We start from the raw sequence: 17,955 nt of genomic DNA, 5'->3' as shown, positions 1-17,955 counted from the left end.
GCCAATTTGAAACGATTTTCATACATTTCATACAATTCTCTTCGAAAAATGAAACAACACGTTTTATGATCGAAAGTCATGAGCATTCTTTAGTGAGGATATGAATGATCCCTCTTCATCCAGTGATCCCTGTACATTTAATTAACGTATCAAAGAAAAAAATAATTCTGATTGAATGTGATTTGTCGTTTTTATTTTATTTTGAGTCATTTTTGTTCCGACTTTCGGTACGAAAGTAACGGAAGATTTGTGCTCGGGGTGGGTTTTTTTTTCTTCAGACAAATTTCGACTTTTTAACTAGCCATTTTTGACGGAATTTTTTTATCATTCAAAAAATATTGTTGTCCTGAGCTTACATTTGAAAAGATATTTCACCTGTGATAATTTTTCGTAGAGTTATGAGGGTTTAAAGATTGCCATTTTGGTCATTTTGAGCAATTTAGGACAATTAACGCGCGATATAATTCGCGCTATTAACGCGTAAGCGGAGATTTAATCCGTCTTATAAATCGTTCCAAATTGGTTGAACGAAGCTTATTTGCCATAATTGATTTGTTACAAGGAACGAAATCTCTCTTTTTGTACTTTATATGGCGTGTGGGGGGATGATTTTCATAAAAAATTTCAATTAAAAAAAAAAAATCTTTCATTTCATTTTATTTCATTTAATGTTTTTAACGCTATTACTGCTGCTCCATAAACCTTAAAAGGCAGTCGGAACATTCGGGGCTTCACCCTGATACGAGCAGTCTTGTTTACCTTTAATTTGTGTTGTTTAACTTTTTACCGCTTTCAAAACTTCCTTACTCCCGCCTAGATTTTTTTCCGTTTTTCACTTTGTCTAGATTTTAAATTGATTTAGCTCAAAAATTGCTACAACCAATTTGAATACAAAAATTATCAGATATATTAGTTTCGAATTAAAAACTTATAAGATTGTGAAAAATTGTATGTTTTTCACAATGTTTTTCCTAAAATATTTTTTGAAAATATCTTTAACGTTTTTAAAATTTTTATATCACCAGAAAAGATAATCTACTCTGTCGCAGAGATGAAGATCGGAAATTTCATAGGTAAAAAATTTCTCTACTCCATCCAACAAAATCAGTTTTTGCTTTTGTGTTTTTTTTGCTATTTGATTTTTCTGCAATAACAAAAAAAAATCTAAAATACTGATGAGCAAACAACTTCACGAAAACTTAGTTTTTTTTCTATTCAACAGTGACCCCATCAAAACTTGATATTCTGTTAGCAAAAAGTGACAAATTTTCTTGCTAGATTTGCGTGATTTTCCGATTTTAACCATGAAAAAACAGAAAGTTAAAAGCGCAGAGTTAATGTAAAATCAGATGAAGCAATTGACAACCAACTTGAGTAAGATTGAATTGACTGAGGACAAACGAAACAAAGGGTATCCGGTTGCGTTAAATCAAAGATTTAAAATTAGTGTTGTTTTTTGTGCGCTGTGCGATGAAAAGATTTGACGGAGTTCTAAAATTTAGGCATATTAGACAATAAAAAAATAGACGAATTGGGCAACATTTTTGTGAGGTTTTTTATTATCAATATTTTTTCTGGAGTAAAATCAAAGTTTCATGGTGTCATGAGGCGACCTTCGGTACCTCATTATATTCTATTTACTTATGTATTGTCTTATCTAACTATATCTTATTTATTTACTTATAGTGCAGTAAATTGATTCAAGGACAAATCTCACCAGCCAATTCGTTTGTCACTTGAGTTTTGGAAGCGGTCACTTGCGAGAGCCTTAAGTGTGAATTCAAGTCAGAAAACAATATACCTTTAAAACTATACATTCAATTCTGGATTCGTTAATCATTTATTCGTTACTTTATTCTATCTATATATTTATCATATCTAATTCAATATCTGGATTTTATAACATCTTTTTCCCTACTCAAACTGAGGGAAATCTCATGGCGCAGCCAGCGGTTCCTGTGAATGAAGACAGGACTGACCTACTCGGAATACCACCCTTTTGGGCAAGAACATCGGTTAACCCACCTTTCATTTGGGAGACGTGGGTGGGACAATTTTTTTTGGCGGTGAGTCTCAAAGATAACATCTCACCGGGGGAGTTACTAGTTGCCCCAGCAGAGTTAGTGGATGAACCTTACCCAAAGCCCGAAGCACCGAGTGCAGATGAAAATGCCGCAGAGTTGGCCGATAGGAACCTCCGAATTGCAGCAGCTAATAGAAGAATCGACGAGTACAATCAAGACAGGAGACGAAAAGGACCTCGCATTGGAAATAACTGGTGTTACCATGAGGCAGAGGCGCGGTTGAAATCGCGACTTTTCTTCGCTCTGGGAAACGAGGGGAAAAAACGATTTTTGGATTCCTACCCTCATTTGGATCTCAATACTAGCTCGTTCAGAGATTTTCATAAGTGTTGTGAGGATGTCTTCAAGGCAGAGCGTGACTACACAGTCGAAAGGATTAAGCTATACAATACTATATTCATGCAGGATAATGACTCATTCTCGTCATTCTATGCCCGACTTAGCGCTCAAACCGCGTTATGTAACTGGCCGATCGATCAGGAAAGAGCAACATTGAAAGATTTGTTCATTGGCCGCATTCGCGATGTGGAAGTTCAGAGGCAACTAATCAGAGCAAAAGCTAATCTTGATGATACTCTACAACTGGCTTTGGAAAACGAGAAAGGGGCTAAAACATCAGAACAATTTCAGAAATTGCTCCCGCATAATAACGCTACTTTCAATTCTACAAACTCTATTCGAGTCAAACAGGAACCAACTTCGTCAGTACAACAATTTAAGAATCAAGGAAATAGCAGCCGGGGAGGTGGTGTATCTCGTCCTAACCAACGACAAAATCAAAACAAACCATGCTATTTTTGTGGCAACCCGTTTTCTTTAGAACATCGCCGGTCATGCCCGGCTCGAGAAGCTACTTGTAATGCTTGCAAAAAGAAGGGTCATTTTGCGAAGGTGTGTAACACTACGAGACGACGCGTTAACATGATACAAAACGACGAGACGCCCACAGATCAAGAGTGTAATCTAATTGACGTAAACGGTGACAGCGAGCCGGAATATGGGGTCATGGCAGTAGACGTTGTGCAGATTAACAATGTGGAGCTTCTAAAGACAGCGGGAGGACAACCAAGAAGCCTCAGCATTCAGTTACGATCCGGCAACTCCTTTTTCTATTCCACGGTGGACACTGGAAGTCCCGTATCCTTTTTAAACAAGAAGACGGCGGATATACTCATGAAGCGGATCCCCAACATTAAATTTAAGGACATCGCGAGACATCCTTTAGATGTTACTTATGTCGATTATAACAAGAAACCAATTAAACTGTTTGGTTCTCTGGAAATCCCTATTGCATCGAAGGGATGGAAGATTGATAAGGCGTGTTTCTTGGTTTCCGAAAATCGTACCCGAAACTTACTTGGTTTGAACCTTCATGAGAAGTTAGGAATTGAAACGGTGCAACGCAGACCGGCAGAAGTTAGTTACGCCGAGGAAGATGAGGAATTGGATCCGAGCTCAAAATTCTGGAGGAACCACTTTGTCAACAGGTACCCTAATGTATTCAGCAGACTGGGGAGGTCTAAAAACCATAAAGTATTCACAAATTTTAAAGACCCGTTGGTGCCCAGACAAGTTAAAGGCCGAAAAGTCCCTATACATTTGCAAGATCGGGTCACGGCTGAGATCAAAAAGTTGATTAAAGACAAGCACATTGAAAAGTTAGAAAAGTGTACAACGGATCATTTCATTGCACCCATAGTCCTAACAGCAAAGAAAGATGGGTCTATAAAACTCGCACTGAATGCTAAACCTATGAATGCCCAAATCTGGCAAAACAAATATCAAATGCCTAATATGCATGAATTGATTGACTCGGCGGCTCAAATTATAACTAAAGACACACCTGGGGAGGTGTGGTTTACTTCTCTTGACCTTAAATACGCTTTCAGTCAATTACCTTTATCGGAACTAACCAGTAGTCATTGTAACTTTAGTATTTTGTGCGGAGAGGCAACAGGCACATATCGATTCAAGACTGGTTTCTACGGACTGACGGACATGCCTACGGAATTTCAGAAAGCGATGGACTGTACGTTACAAGGATTAGAGGGTGTCATATGTTACCTTGATGATATACTGGTTGTCACTAAAGGAAGAGTTGAAGACCATAATGTACTAGTCGAAAGAGTCATGAGTCGATTGGATGAAGAAGGATGGGCGTTGAAACTTAGTAAATGTGAGTTTTCAGTTAATAAACTAGTCTGGTTAGGGTACGAAATCGATGAAAACGGTTACGCCCCGAAATTCTCAAAAATAGAGGCAATCAAATCCCTGTTGCCACCCAAAACTCTTAAACAGTTGAGATCGTTTATGGGTACACTCAATCATCTCCAACGCTTCATACCGGATTTGCACAAATACACAGTCGCATTTAGAGCTTCGCTAAAAGCGGAGAATAAGAAATCCTTTCTGTGGGGGGAAGAGCAAACTATTGCGTTTCAAAAGATCTTAAACCTCATCGCAAACATCCCTAATTTGTTTCACTACGATGCTTCGAAAGCTTCACGTCTTAAATGCGATGCCAGTCATAGCGGGCTGGGGGCCTGTTTGGAACAAGAAGTCGAGCCAAATGTTTGGGCCCCGATTGCGTTTGCTTCTAGGTTTCTAAACTCCGCGGAAATCAAGTATAGTACCAATGAGTTAGAGCTTCTGGCTATTGTATGGTCGTGCGAGCATTTCCGTACCTATTTACTTGGTACACGATTTGTTATTCTGACAGATCATAAGGCCATCATTTCCGCCCTCAATGAAACGTATGGTAAAAAATCTTATCAGTCACGACTCTCTCGCTGGGCGGACCGCCTCATTCCGTTCGATTATCACATTGAACATATACCCGGTTCTTCTCTAGGCATCGTCGACTATTTGTCTAGATACCCGACTTTTGAAGCACCGTTGCCATCGTCGCATGACGAATTATTCGTCATTAAATCTATTCAAGCTTTTCATAATGCTTTAAATTCGATTAGTACTCGGTCTAAACCTCAAATAGTGCCGGTGGGGCATATTTCACAGTATAACGAGTTCCGACCAATCAGATCGCTTGGTGAAATTGGAGGCAACATTAGCTACCTCTTAACTCATACAACAGACCAATCAACGTTCGATTCATCTGACCAATCATACTGTTTCAAACAGTTCAGTTCGTTGCCGCATGAGGGCGTCACAAACTGTACTCAATCTGTCAACCAATCCCAAAAGGATATGCAAATTAATCATCGTTACTTCTCGCCACTAGAGGGCGTCAGTTCATGCTCTCAGTCAACCAGCCAATCATATTCTCGTATGCAAAAACGTGAGCATTTAACATCGCCGCGAGAGGTCGACGTTTCATGCTCTGGTACTCTCGACCAATCACAGCACAGTATGCAAATGAGATACGCTAAACCAAAAGTTTTGGCTCAAACTCATTGTCCCCGACCTTACAACTTAGAAATCAGTTACGATATGGATACTTCAAATAATCTCTCTCAAAATACTACTCTTAACTCTACTCTAAATAACTCTACTAATACTGTTGACTTTGTAAATACTACGATTGAACAAACAAATCTCCTTAATTTTGTCGAGAACTTTTCTACAAGTTCCCCTAACTTTCGCACCTCCAGTCAAATAAGACCTAAGATGTCTACAATTCGCCCTCTGGATCGCCCGAGCCGTATTGATCAAATACGTTCCCGGAACATTGCCCGACTGAGACATTCTCGAGAACGATTCGTGGTCACTAGAGGACAGACTACGCAAAAGGCCCTCACTCAGTTCCTGGATAAGTGTCGGAGGCAGCGGTTGACAAGGCGGGCCAGAAGAGGAAATGTACTTCGAATGGGGATTAATGCTATCAACAACCACAAACCGCTAGTTACTCAGGACAAGAAGAAGGTGGTCGGATTGCCAGGACTATTTGATGTGGATCTGCTGGGAGAACTGACAGGGGAAGACCCGTTCCTCGGACCGATGAGGACTGCAATAATTAATAAGGATGTACAATCCTTTAACAAACTGGGGACCTACATGGCCCAATTCTGGACAAAAGCGGCGGTAGTAAACAACTGTGTACTGATAGACAACAAACTAGCCATTCCCGAACAGTTACGTAGTGCTATCCTGACCCGACTGCATCGATCGCACCCAGGCCAAGCAGCCATGATGGACGCATCGGAATATATTTGGTGGCCATTTCTTAACCGCCAAATTGTCAACGTTTGCGAAAAGTGCCCGGAGTGTACTCTTTTTGGTAAGAACATCAAAACTTCTGCGACCTATAACTCAGCTAAGCCGTTACCAACTTTGTCAGCCCCGAATCAAGAATTGCAACTTGATTTCGCGGGTCCGTTGGTAGATGATAAGAAGGGGAAAATCTACATTTTAGTCGCTATAGATCGTTTTTCTAAATTTCCCTCGGTGATGTTAACTAAATCAACCAGTGCGAAAAAAATAGTCAAATTTTTGCGATCATATATTCGTAATCATGGCATACCAGAAAGCATTAGGACGGATCACGGATCTGGTTTTCATTCTGACGTCGTTAAAGAATTTTGCAAAATGAGAGGTATTAAACACATCCTCACAGCGGTGGGGGATCATCGGAGTTGTGGGCTGGTGGAGAGATCGATCCAGACCATAAAACGGAAGTTAGGAACAGAAAATTTAGATCCTAATTTTACTAATCTGAAGTCAACTTTACAACAAATTATCGACGATATTCGAAAAACTAAGCATTCTACGTTAAAAGTATCTCCGTTTGAGTTACACTTTGGGAGGAAACCTAATACTGAGTTTTCATTAGCACGTGATAATGTTGTTCATTCCCCTACTTCAGCGCAAGGACTTGAAAGGAACCTCCTAACTCCGGAGCAACGGTCAAGCCAGGATTACAGCCGCGATAGGGCTAAAGTGGTACCCAGAGGATCCTCACACAGCCCAGAAATCCCACTTAAGTTCAAGCCACTCTTTGGCGTGGGTGAGCGTATCGCGGATAGTCAACCGTATAAAGCCCTGGAGAACCTTGCAAAAGCAGCTAACACCTGGAAGCAGTGGAAACGAAATGTGCCCCCACAGCAAGGCCAGAATCTTCTCCGTGAATTGGCGGCTCGTAATAGCGACCTTGCAAACTCGCTCAAGACAGGGATCACAAAGGGAACCCTACGCTTCTACGACAACGCCCGTGATACGTCCGCTCCAGCACTCTCGCATTCACAGAGATTGAACGTGTCGTCCTCTTCGAGGCCTAAAAGACTCTCAAAAACACGTAAATTAGAAAAATTAGTTTTACAAGATCCTCTAAGAGTCAAAATCTTTCGGAAAGTCCTTGATCGAAATTCGGGAAAGCCTCTGTTCAAATTAGCAAAAATCAAGATTACTCGTGTTACGGATCATACTTACATTACCGACAAAGGAAAAGTTTATCGGAAAAATCACATAAGCCTAAGACATAATTTTAATCTCCCTAAGATTTCAGCTACGCCTGGCACAGTGGGAGAACGTTTGCAACGACGAATTGCTCCTCGGCCTCAATCTCAACCAGCTACCACTTCAGCTACAAGGCAGTCAATTGAACCTTCGAAGGGTAAGGTGATTGACTTAACAGCAGAGTCGTCGAGCGAGGACTCATTGATCACTGGCCCCCAGCTCGAATTAGTGGAGGCACCGGTTTCAACGCCTCAAGGATTGGCTCCCGTGATCGCTACTTCAACCACTCCGATTGTCGATCCTTCAACTCACCCTGGCTTAACACCTACTTCAGGGGCGGTAACACCACCCCAGGATCTGCAACAGACTTCAGACAAGTTCCCTCAGACTGCGACAGAGGATTCTGCAAATACTGGCAACACGGAGGTTGACAATCATACCTCTCAATCTTCAAGCGAGTTTCGGTCATCTAATCGGTCTAAGAAACCAACGAGGTTTTACGGAGATCCTCTTCGCCATTCAGTTAAGAGTGTAACTGAATCGGACCCTGCGGAGTTTTCGTCACAGCGACACAACGCTGATCAAACTGCTACGCCACTCGCCAGCCAAGTTACTACGCCATTCACCCCCATTGTTCGGAAAGTGCCGTTTCCTAGGACTAAGGAGCAAACTACTCCGTTTAAGAAAACGAGAACGGAAGAGCATGATAAACTTTAAAAACTTTGTAAACTCTGCCATACTAGCCTATTGACTAGGTTATTCTCTTACCCATTCCGGTGCTTATTTTCTCTCATCTTCCTGCCTGATCCAAAATTTATACTAAGATAAATTTTTTTCTAGAGGGGGAAGTGTCATGAGGCGACCTTCGGTACCTCATTATATTCTATTTACTTATGTATTGTCTTATCTAACTATATCTTATTTATTTACTTATAGTGCAGTAAATTGATTCAAGGACAAATCTCACCAGCCAATTCGTTTGTCACTTGAGTTTTGGAAGCGGTCACTTGCGAGAGCCTTAAGTGTGAATTCAAGTCAGAAAACAATATACCTTTAAAACTATACATTCAATTCTGGATTCGTTAATCATTTATTCGTTACTTTATTCTATCTATATATTTATCATATCTAATTCAATATCTGGATTTTATAACATCTTTTTCCCTACTCAAACTGAGGGAAATCTCACATGGCTTATCCTTTTACAACAAGCGTGCTGACTGGTTTTTCTCGGCGCTGGGACAACTTTCTGAGTTTTCTTATAACCGTTTTAATCAAAACTTAACGGGCTTTATATAAATGACTCAATCCATTGGGATGACTTGTTTGGTAAAAGTTTTCTAAAACCAAAAATTAAAAAATTCAATTGGGTTTTTCTCGACACTCATTAAAGTTTTTCAAAAGTTTTAAATGTCGTTCGAATCACTCGTACCATTCCGATTAGTATTTGTGGTAAACACAAAAAAGTCAAAAAAGAGAAAAAAAACTGCAAGATATCCGAATACAAATTTCCTCCCCATTTTAAATGGTCGGAACAAACATACCCTAAACAGAACAAAAAATGTATTCTATCTATCACAGTCGACTAAAATTGATTATTTTTTGTCAGAAATTTAACATAATAACCATATATAAAGGAATAAAAATGATGTCTCAAGCATATATGTGCCTCATTTTCTTCCAGAATGGGAGCAATGAAACAATTGATTAAAATTCAAGAGACTTCGGTGCAATTAGCATGATCCCTCTACATTCAAGTGTCCCTTCACACTTTGCTCATCTTATCAAAATAAAAAAGGAACAAAAATAAATACAAATTGACCCTTATATTTATTTGCGTCATTGTTTTTTCAATAATATCGTTCAAGGATTCTTAGTCCCGCTTTCCAAAATTGCTTTATCATGCCTTGTTAATGAGTTTTTTTAGTAACCGTTTAATTCAAATCGACTCCCAGATTGATCGAAAGCCGCTATCCCAGAATTTTTCTTATATTTTGTTATGTTTTCTCCCAAAATTTCGGTCTGTAAGATTATTTAAAAAATGCATAACAAAGTTTTAAAAGGAGAACAGCTTGAATAAGACAACTGCAATTTTGGATATGTTCTAGAAAAATTTCAAATATTGTTTCAATGTTTTTTCAATAACTTTAATATCACCAGACAACATTCTTCGCTGTTCCAGAGAGCCTTTCTGGAACTCTCAAAAGCCAAATGAAACAACTGCTGAAATGGTGTAAACAAGATATTATTTGAAAAGGAGCTGTAATATTTTTTGGTGTTTTTATTTGACGTGCATGCATTATAACCACAATCCGAAGTTTTTCGGGAGCAAAGGTTTCATGACTTACGAAGTTTTACGGTATAGAAAAACGTTATAATTTTTTTTCTTCGAACAATCATAGTTTTTACGAGAACAAAAGAGCTGTCTTAGAAAATTGTAAGATAATGGAATGTTCTTACAAAGTTAACAAAAAGACGGTACATTTCTTGCATGCTCAAGCAAGACAACCTCCCTCTACGAAAACAACTAGATATTTGAACTCAAATCTCTTAGAAATTTTAGTCAAATAGGATTTCCCAATGTGTTTTTTGGTCACTATACTCTTTTATAGCATATACCAACTTTAAATTTCGTATACCAACTTAAATTATTGCAAGTTATCCTCTCTCATATAGAACCATTCCAAGATAAACACCTTCTTGCAAAACTTTACGGGAGAACTTCCCTGTTGATATATCTTGTAAAATAACATCAAAAATGTTCGTCATTGATACCTCGGTTTTGGTCTTTTATTTGAGTTCAAAGCAAGGCCGGATCTAGGATTTTCTCGAGGGGGTGGGGGGGGGGGGGGCGGATTTTCAAAAAGTGTCGAAAATTTTGTCGACTTTTTTTAGGTCGACCAAATTGATTTTGTGAGCTCCTCCAAATCACTATAAAGACCCCATTTTTACCAAATTTTCTGCACCGCGTTTTTAGGCACTTTTTGGAAACTTTTCGCCAAAAAATTGCGTTTTTTTTGGCGCGCGCTACCGCCTCAAAGTAAGTATGATAAGGCGCCAAAGGAGCTTTTAGAATAAATTTAGGGTCACCCAGTCAAAAATGGATATCTCAAAATAGTTCAAAGTCGGGACCCTTTGGGTCGGCAGGGGGTCGAATCCCTAGGGGGAAAGGGCGCCCCCCTAAATCCGCTGGTTCAAAGCATTAGTAGAATTGAATTGAAGATCCAGTCCAATCTTTTCTCATCGACCCCACCGCAATTTAATCTGAAAAACAAAAATTCACCGCTCTTTATCTCGAAATTTTTGGAATTTGAAAGACTGAAGAAAAAGTTCATGATTTCATTGCATTTTTTTGAGATGAATTTATTGTGATCGCCTGAAAAAACTCTGGGTTTTCGATCTCTTCGACTTTGTCTGTGTGGAACATTAAAAAATGGGCTGTAAAATTACCATTCTGAACAGACTACAGTAAACCATAATTTCAGTTTTTTCATTAATGAGCAATTCATAAGCCAACTAATTAAAGCTGAATCAAAAGGGAGAAAGTAGATCGTTCCAATTTGTTTCTAAGTACAAGCAAACAGCACTGCTCGTACAAGGGACAAAAAGCTTTGATTACTCTTACAGTCTATAACGTCTATGAAGTATTTTTTTTGGTTTAAAAATTGATGGAGTTTTTTTGATCAAAAATGAGTAAAAAACTAAATATATTTTAGATCCTTTCTTCTTTTTTATAAATAGTTTCTTACCTTTTTGTGATAGCAATCCAGTTTAATATGATCTTTGAGCGCGTCATTGTTCTGACTATTGAAAATGGGGAGGAACTTAGTATTCGGGCGTGTTTTATTCTTTCTTTTTTTTCCACGCAAAATCAGTTACCACAAATAATCACAGGACTGGGTTGAGTGATATATGATATTAAAGTTTTTAAAGTCGTGATTTAAACTACATTAAAAAATTTCAAAAAGTTTTCCCCGTGTCGAGAAAAACCGGTTTGAAATTTTTGATTTTTCGCATTATTTTGAGCGAATTAAGCGAGCGAGCAGTCTTATTTTTTTGCTTTACATTTTGCATCATTTTGTATCATTTTTGAAGTAATTTTTCTAAAAAATTGTTTTTCAATTTGCTTATTTTACTATGACTGTCGAATACAACTAATCTCCATTTTTTTTCTTCAGCTCCTTTTATCACACCACGCCGAAAAAAAAACGACAATAATTTGAAAAAACTTTGTTGTATTTATTTAAAACTCTATGGTAGGAACACTCTGAGCCACTTGCAGAGTGTTCCTTGCTTCAATTGGCTGTAGTTATTTCAACCGACTATCTTTGTTTCAATTTGCTGTAACGAGTCAACAGATCGGAAAAAGCTGCTCATACCAGGGAAAGTCTTCCACTATAAAATTATAAAGTTACCAGTTTACTAAAGCATTTGATAAGTACGAACTGATCAAAAAACTGAACCACCTCATAAACTGAGTTTTTTTTATGGCGAAGGCCTGAGAACAGCAGGGCCTGAAAATTGAGGGCTGAAACGCACATATCTGCTGTTCATGCTTTCCCTCATCACATGCTAAATTAGTAAATTAGAAACCAAAGATCAAATAAACATCCTCCCCCCCAAATAGACCAAGTTGAGGTCCTCCACCCCAGCGTTCATTTTAATTTAAATCTACTTAGCGCTTCATGTAAAATGCTCTATTCTGATTGGCTGAAAAATTGAACTCAGAACCAAGTTAACATCCTCCCCCTTAACGGTTTTTTTTAGGGGGGGGGGGGGGGGGGGAGGGAGGGTCTTAATTTGGTCCGAAACCAACTGTATTAGTTTACGTCTTACGTTTTGCACGCTAATGAGACAAACGGAGGCGGAGCAATAAGCAGAATGGTCCAAGTGCAGAATGGGTCCAAGTGCAGAAAAACCAAAATTATCGACTTTTATTGGTGAATAAGGGCTAACTGATAAAAACAATTATTAGAATCATCAATAATAACACGAAAATGAATAAATTACGCATTAATTGAATAATTTTCCTATGTTTTTGATTGAAAGTTTTTTAGAACAAAATTTTGTAAACTTACTCAAATTATGCATACAATATTCGTTTCTTGGATCTACTTAACTATTGCCCCCCTTTGGTATCTTCTTAAGAATTGCCACCCCTATTAATAGAAGCAGTAAATGTAAATTAGCGCTAGAGCTTTGTTTTGAGAATTCTAATTTTGCTGCAATCTGATTGGTGGAAAATGCGTTATTTTAATGTACTTACGGTTTGCCCCCTCTTTCTTAAAAGGGGGGGGGCAATTGTTAAGTAGATCCTGTTTCTTTGGTAATATTGTCAATTCTTAAACTTAATGGACCAAGTTAACATCCTCCCCCCCCCCCCCCCCCAAATCAGTTTAGGGGCGAGGATGTTAACTTGGTTCTGAGTTCGAATTTTCAGCCAATCAGAATAGAGCATTTTACATGCAGCGCTGATCAAAATTAATTTAAATTCAATTCTGGGGCGGAGGATCTTAACTTGGTCTATTTGGGGGGAAGGATGTTAACTTGATCCACCTAATTTACCGACTAGCTGTTATTTTTCTGCTCTTGGACCCATTTTGCTCATAGACCACCCGGGTTGACTTACAATGCTTATCATACAATTCTCATAAATGGGAAATTTCTTTTCATACATTTTCATACAATTCCATACGTACAGGAAATTGTATGAAAACTTCATAAAAAACATTTTCCCAAAAATGGAAGTTTTATGAAGGTGTTTTCTCCATAAACTAAAAAAGGTTGTTTTTTGTTTCTAATTTTTTTTTCTGAAAAATGTTGGGTTGTGTTTGTAACCGAACACAAGCGACAAAGACCTCGGTTACTCAAAGCACCAAAGCTTGGACAAGCTTACATTTACAATGCATGAAAAACGACCTGAATTGTCTTCTAGATGTCTTTCACAAATGATCTATCAAAAGTAACAAACTTTTAATTTTTGGCAAAACTTTTCAAAGATGATTATTTTAAATTTTTGAATTTTCAAATTATCAGACATGGATCAAGGCATACATAAACTCGCCATACAAAAGAAATATGAGTTTTCAGCGTTTTTGAAAAAAAAAAATTTGAGTGAAAAGAAAAACAAAGCCAATATCATCGTATCCAGGACTACGTTATGCACACACATATATTTTGCATGTTAGAAATTTTTTTCGGAAAATGTTTTTTCGCGTACAAAATTCGATTTGCGGCTGAAAAAAAAATTTTTTGGGCAATTTTTGTGTCGCCATCAAAAAATACCAGTCATACAAATTGTATGGAAAGCATTTTTTTCCAAAAAATATTTTAAATCAGTTTTTTTTGTCACCAGTCTGTTCAACTATTCTCAAAAAGCCGCAGAAATGGTTTAATTTTTTTCTATTGTTCTTCGAAAATGTATGAAAATTGTATGACAAGCATTTTCTTCATACACTTGATGTATGGATTTGTATGATAATGATTTTTGTTGCATGGAGTTGTATGATAAGCATTTTCGGTATATGGAGGTCAACCGGGCATTCTGCTGATTGACTGGCCACCGAGATAAACTACCCTGCCTCAATTCAATTTGCAACCGCATCTGAGCTAGATTGATTGCCTCTTAGACGTTATCAGAATTTAAAACAATGTCTTGCCATAGTGTTCAGAGTGACTGCATTTTGAGTGTACAGGTATTTGCAGTACACTCAAAATGTGACCAGACGAGACCCAAGCATTAGTGACCAGACCAGACCCAAGCAACTTGTATTGTTTCCGACCAAACATTGACTACGGCGTAGTTTTAGTAGATTTATTGGTTTTCGGTTTACTGATACATCGGCTTATTCAAATGATTTTCTCGCATTTTGATCAATTTTTGTCGTTTTTTGATCAAAAAATTAATGTAGGGTTTTATGCACTAAAAACCCAAAAGAAGTATTTCTGCATCTTGATTTTAAGTCAACGTGGTTCAATCTGATTGTTGATCAATTAGCTAATCAAATGCAAACAACATGGTCCGGTATTTCATTCAAAATTTGAAGGAGATAAAATTGTTGGCTGAAAATAACTTTTATCTGTTGAAGCCAACTTTTAAAAATATGTTCTCGTTTTGACAATTTTTTTCTTTTAAAAAACTCGCAGTGTGACTTGAAAATAAATTAAATTTAACATTTTGGTATTTTCGGCTCATAATTTTGTTTGCTGGAAGTGCTGATTGAATTCCCGGACCATGTTGCTTGAATTTGATTGGCTTATATTAGCCAATCAGATTCGATTGCATAAAAATAGCTCAAGATATAAAACTGATGACTTTGAGACGTTTTGCGCATGAGATCCTTAATGGTGCAATTTCATAGGTCCCAAGATGAAAACTCAGTCCCATAGGTGCCAAAATAAAAAAGCAGTCGCATAAGTCCCAAATCTTTTCACTCGGTCGGAATTCTAACTTAGCCGAGTCTCGGTTTAAGGTCGCCGGTGGTTTCGTATAGAGTTAATTTCGTGTAGAGTCCTACCCTTTGGTGGCAAGCTCGCAACACGTTGGCGCGGCTGCGGCGGTCACTATTCTGCAGCTTGAGTTTATGCTATTCAATCCAGAAACTCGTTGGCTCAAATTTCAACCAATCAGAATTCAGTAAGATAAATTTTGGAACTTATGCGACTAATTTTTTGTTTTGGGAGCCATGAACATTGGAACCTATGGGAATTCACCACCCTTAATGTATACTGATTTCCATGTATATTCATTTTCCCATGATCAATTTCCAGAATTGACCAAAATTGCATGTTTCACAAGGTTATAAATATCCTACAAACGATCCGAGGTGAGCCATATTTCAACACTCTAAGCGTAGGGCCTTGATATGTTGCGCGTTAATTATCAGGAATGGCACTAAATGCAATTTTTCAAACGCCCGTAAGTTCACAAAAAACGATCGAAAAATAAAAGTTTTTCATTTTCTTGCATAGAGTAATGACATTTTCTCTTTCAGATGGTGTAACAATACTGCTCGGCGCACAGACAAATCGGCCAAAGACAATTCAGCTAATTTGAAATTCAGACAATTCAGCCAGAAATATTCATACAATTCAGCCTGAGACAATTCAGCCAGTTTTACAAAACGCTAGATTCAAAAGAAAACGAGACAACTCATGTCAGGGCGAAGCCCTGAATGTTCCGACTGCCCTTTAAGTTTTCAGGAGCAGTAGTAACCACAAACAATATAACGTAATAAAATGAAAAAAAAATCTGAAATTTGAAAATTTTAATGAAACTCATCCCCCCAAACGCCATATTAAATACCAAAGGATAAATTTCGCTCCTTGTAACAAATCAATTATGGCAAATAAGCTTCTTTCAGCCAATTTGGAACGATTTCTAAGACGGATTAAATCTCCGCTTACGCGTTAATAGCTCGAACTATATCGCGCGTTAATTGTCCCAAATTGGTCAAAATGGCCAAAATGGCAACCTTTAAACCCTCATAACTTTACAAAAAATGATCACAGGTGCAATATTTTTTCAAATTCAAGCTCGAACAACAATACTTTTCGAGTGAAAAAAAAATTACGTCAAAAATGGCTAGTTAAAAGTCGAAATTTGTCTGAAGAAAAAAAAACCACCCGAGCACAAACTTTCCGTTATCTCCGTACCGAAAGTCAAAACAACAAGACTGCTCGTATCAGGGGGAAGCTCTGAATGTTCCGACTGACTTTTAAGCCTTATGGAGCAGTGATAACATGAAATTTTAAGTGTAATAAAATAAATTTAATTGTTGAGATTTGCTGTGAAAACATCCCCCCACACGTCATATTAATTACGAAATTTTGCTCATATTAACAAATCATTTATGGCATATAAGCTTCCTTGAACTAATTTGGAACGATTTATAAGACGGATTAAGTTTCGCTTAAGCGTTAAAAGCGCGAAATACATATCGCGCGTTAATTGTCCCAAACTGGCCGAAGTGGCGATCTTTATACCCCCATAACTTTGCAAAAAATGATCACAGGTAAAAAAACTTCAAATTTAAGCTCATGAAAACAATACTTTTTGTATGACAATAAAAATTTACGTCAAAAACGGCTAGTTAAAAAGTCGAAATTTGTCTGATGAAAAAAAACCACCACGAGCACAAATTTTCCGTTTCTTTCGTTACTAAAGTCGGAGCAACCAGACTGCTCGTATCAGGGCAAAACTTTAAAATTTTCGATTGCTTTTTAAGGTCTAGATATCAGTAATAACATGGAAAAATTAAAAGTTTTGAAAAAAACTAAAATCTTTTTTTTTTGAAAGCTTTGAGGTTTTTTATGAAAACATCCCCCACACGCCATATTAAGTACAAATTGATAAATTTTGCTCCTTTTAACAAACTATTTATGGCATCTAATCTTCCTTGAACCAATTTGGAACTATTTCTAAGACGGATTAAAACTCGCTTACGCATCAATAGCGCGAAACATATCCGGCGTTAAATGTCCCAAATTGGCCAAAATGACCAAAATGGCAATCCTTAAACCCTCATAACATTACAAAGAACGATCACAGCTGAAATATCTTTTCAAAACTAAACTCATTATAACAATAGTTTTCGAATGATTTAATAAAAAGTTTGGGCAAAAATTGCTAGTTAAAAAGTCGAAATTTGTCTGAAGAAAAAAAAACCACCCGAGCACAAATATTCCGTTAATTTTGTTACGAAAGTCGGAACAAAAATCGGAAATAGAGTTATTTCTCGTTTTAATTATGCCGGTGGGCGCGTTGCACGCGCGTCGCCGCTTCGCGGCGATAACCGGTTCTTAGTTTGGTATAGACTCCCTCTCTTTGTTGGCAAGCTCGCAACACATTGGCGCGACTGCGGCAGTCACTATTATTGGCTGAATTGTCTCTTTAGCTGAAAAGTCTGAATTTCAAATCGGCTGAATTGTCTTTCACCGAATTGTCTGGACGCAATACTGTTCATATCAGGGCAACGCCCTGATTGTTCCGATTGTCACTAAACTGGTTTCGAATAGTTTTTGGTTAATGAAATATTGATAAATTGTGAATTTTCAGCTGAATATTAAGAATCTTGTATGGAATTAATAAGACCATTTAGCCTGCCTCAATTTAATTTTGTGGTTCGGGATAATTACAGTGCTCTTATAGTCACGTTAGTCTGCTAGTCAGCGTTCGCGCCAATCTTTAGCCATCTTTATCTAATGCTGAGGGGGCAACATCCGGGAACACGAAGATCCCTGTTTCTTTCCTCAGGAAAAATATTTTTGAGAATTGTTCTGAGTAAAAAATCACCCCAAGCACATAGTCTGGGTTTTCTTCCAAAGGGTTTTCTCTCAGAGCGACTCCAGTCAAAATGTTCAAATCATAGAACTCAGTGTCAGTGCTAAAGGTTACCAGCATAATTGAAGCATTTAGGCAAATTGCTGCAAAAGTTCACCCTTAAAATTTCAATTAAAAAGG

At 37.8% G+C, this 17,955-nt stretch overlaps 2 protein-coding genes across 4 annotated transcripts in view; both read left to right on the top strand.

Moving 5' to 3' along the window:
* LOC134841976 (delta-type opioid receptor-like) overlaps positions 1-17,955 on the top strand; it is a 126,783-nt gene that overhangs the window by 48,303 nt on the left and 60,525 nt on the right. The gene's annotated exons all lie outside the window — the stretch shown is intronic.
* On the top strand, positions 1,938-4,692 carry LOC134841698 (uncharacterized). Its single transcript, XM_063857732.1, has 2 exons — positions 1,938-4,260; positions 4,685-4,692. Exons 1-2 carry the CDS (start codon positions 1,938-1,940, stop codon positions 4,690-4,692), a joined length of 2,331 nt encoding a protein of 776 aa, XP_063713802.1.

This window comes from Symsagittifera roscoffensis, chromosome 3 (genome assembly GCF_963678635.1).
Source record: "Symsagittifera roscoffensis chromosome 3, txSymRosc1.1, whole genome shotgun sequence".
NCBI lineage: Eukaryota > Metazoa > Xenacoelomorpha > Acoela > Convolutidae > Symsagittifera > Symsagittifera roscoffensis.
This window is presented reverse-complemented; position numbering and strand designations above follow the sequence as displayed.

Excerpts from the sequence above, each read along its gene's own strand:
- LOC134841698 (XM_063857732.1), top strand. The coding sequence starts at position 1,938 with ATGGCGCAGCCAGCGGTTCCTGTGAATGAAGACAGGACTGACCTACTC.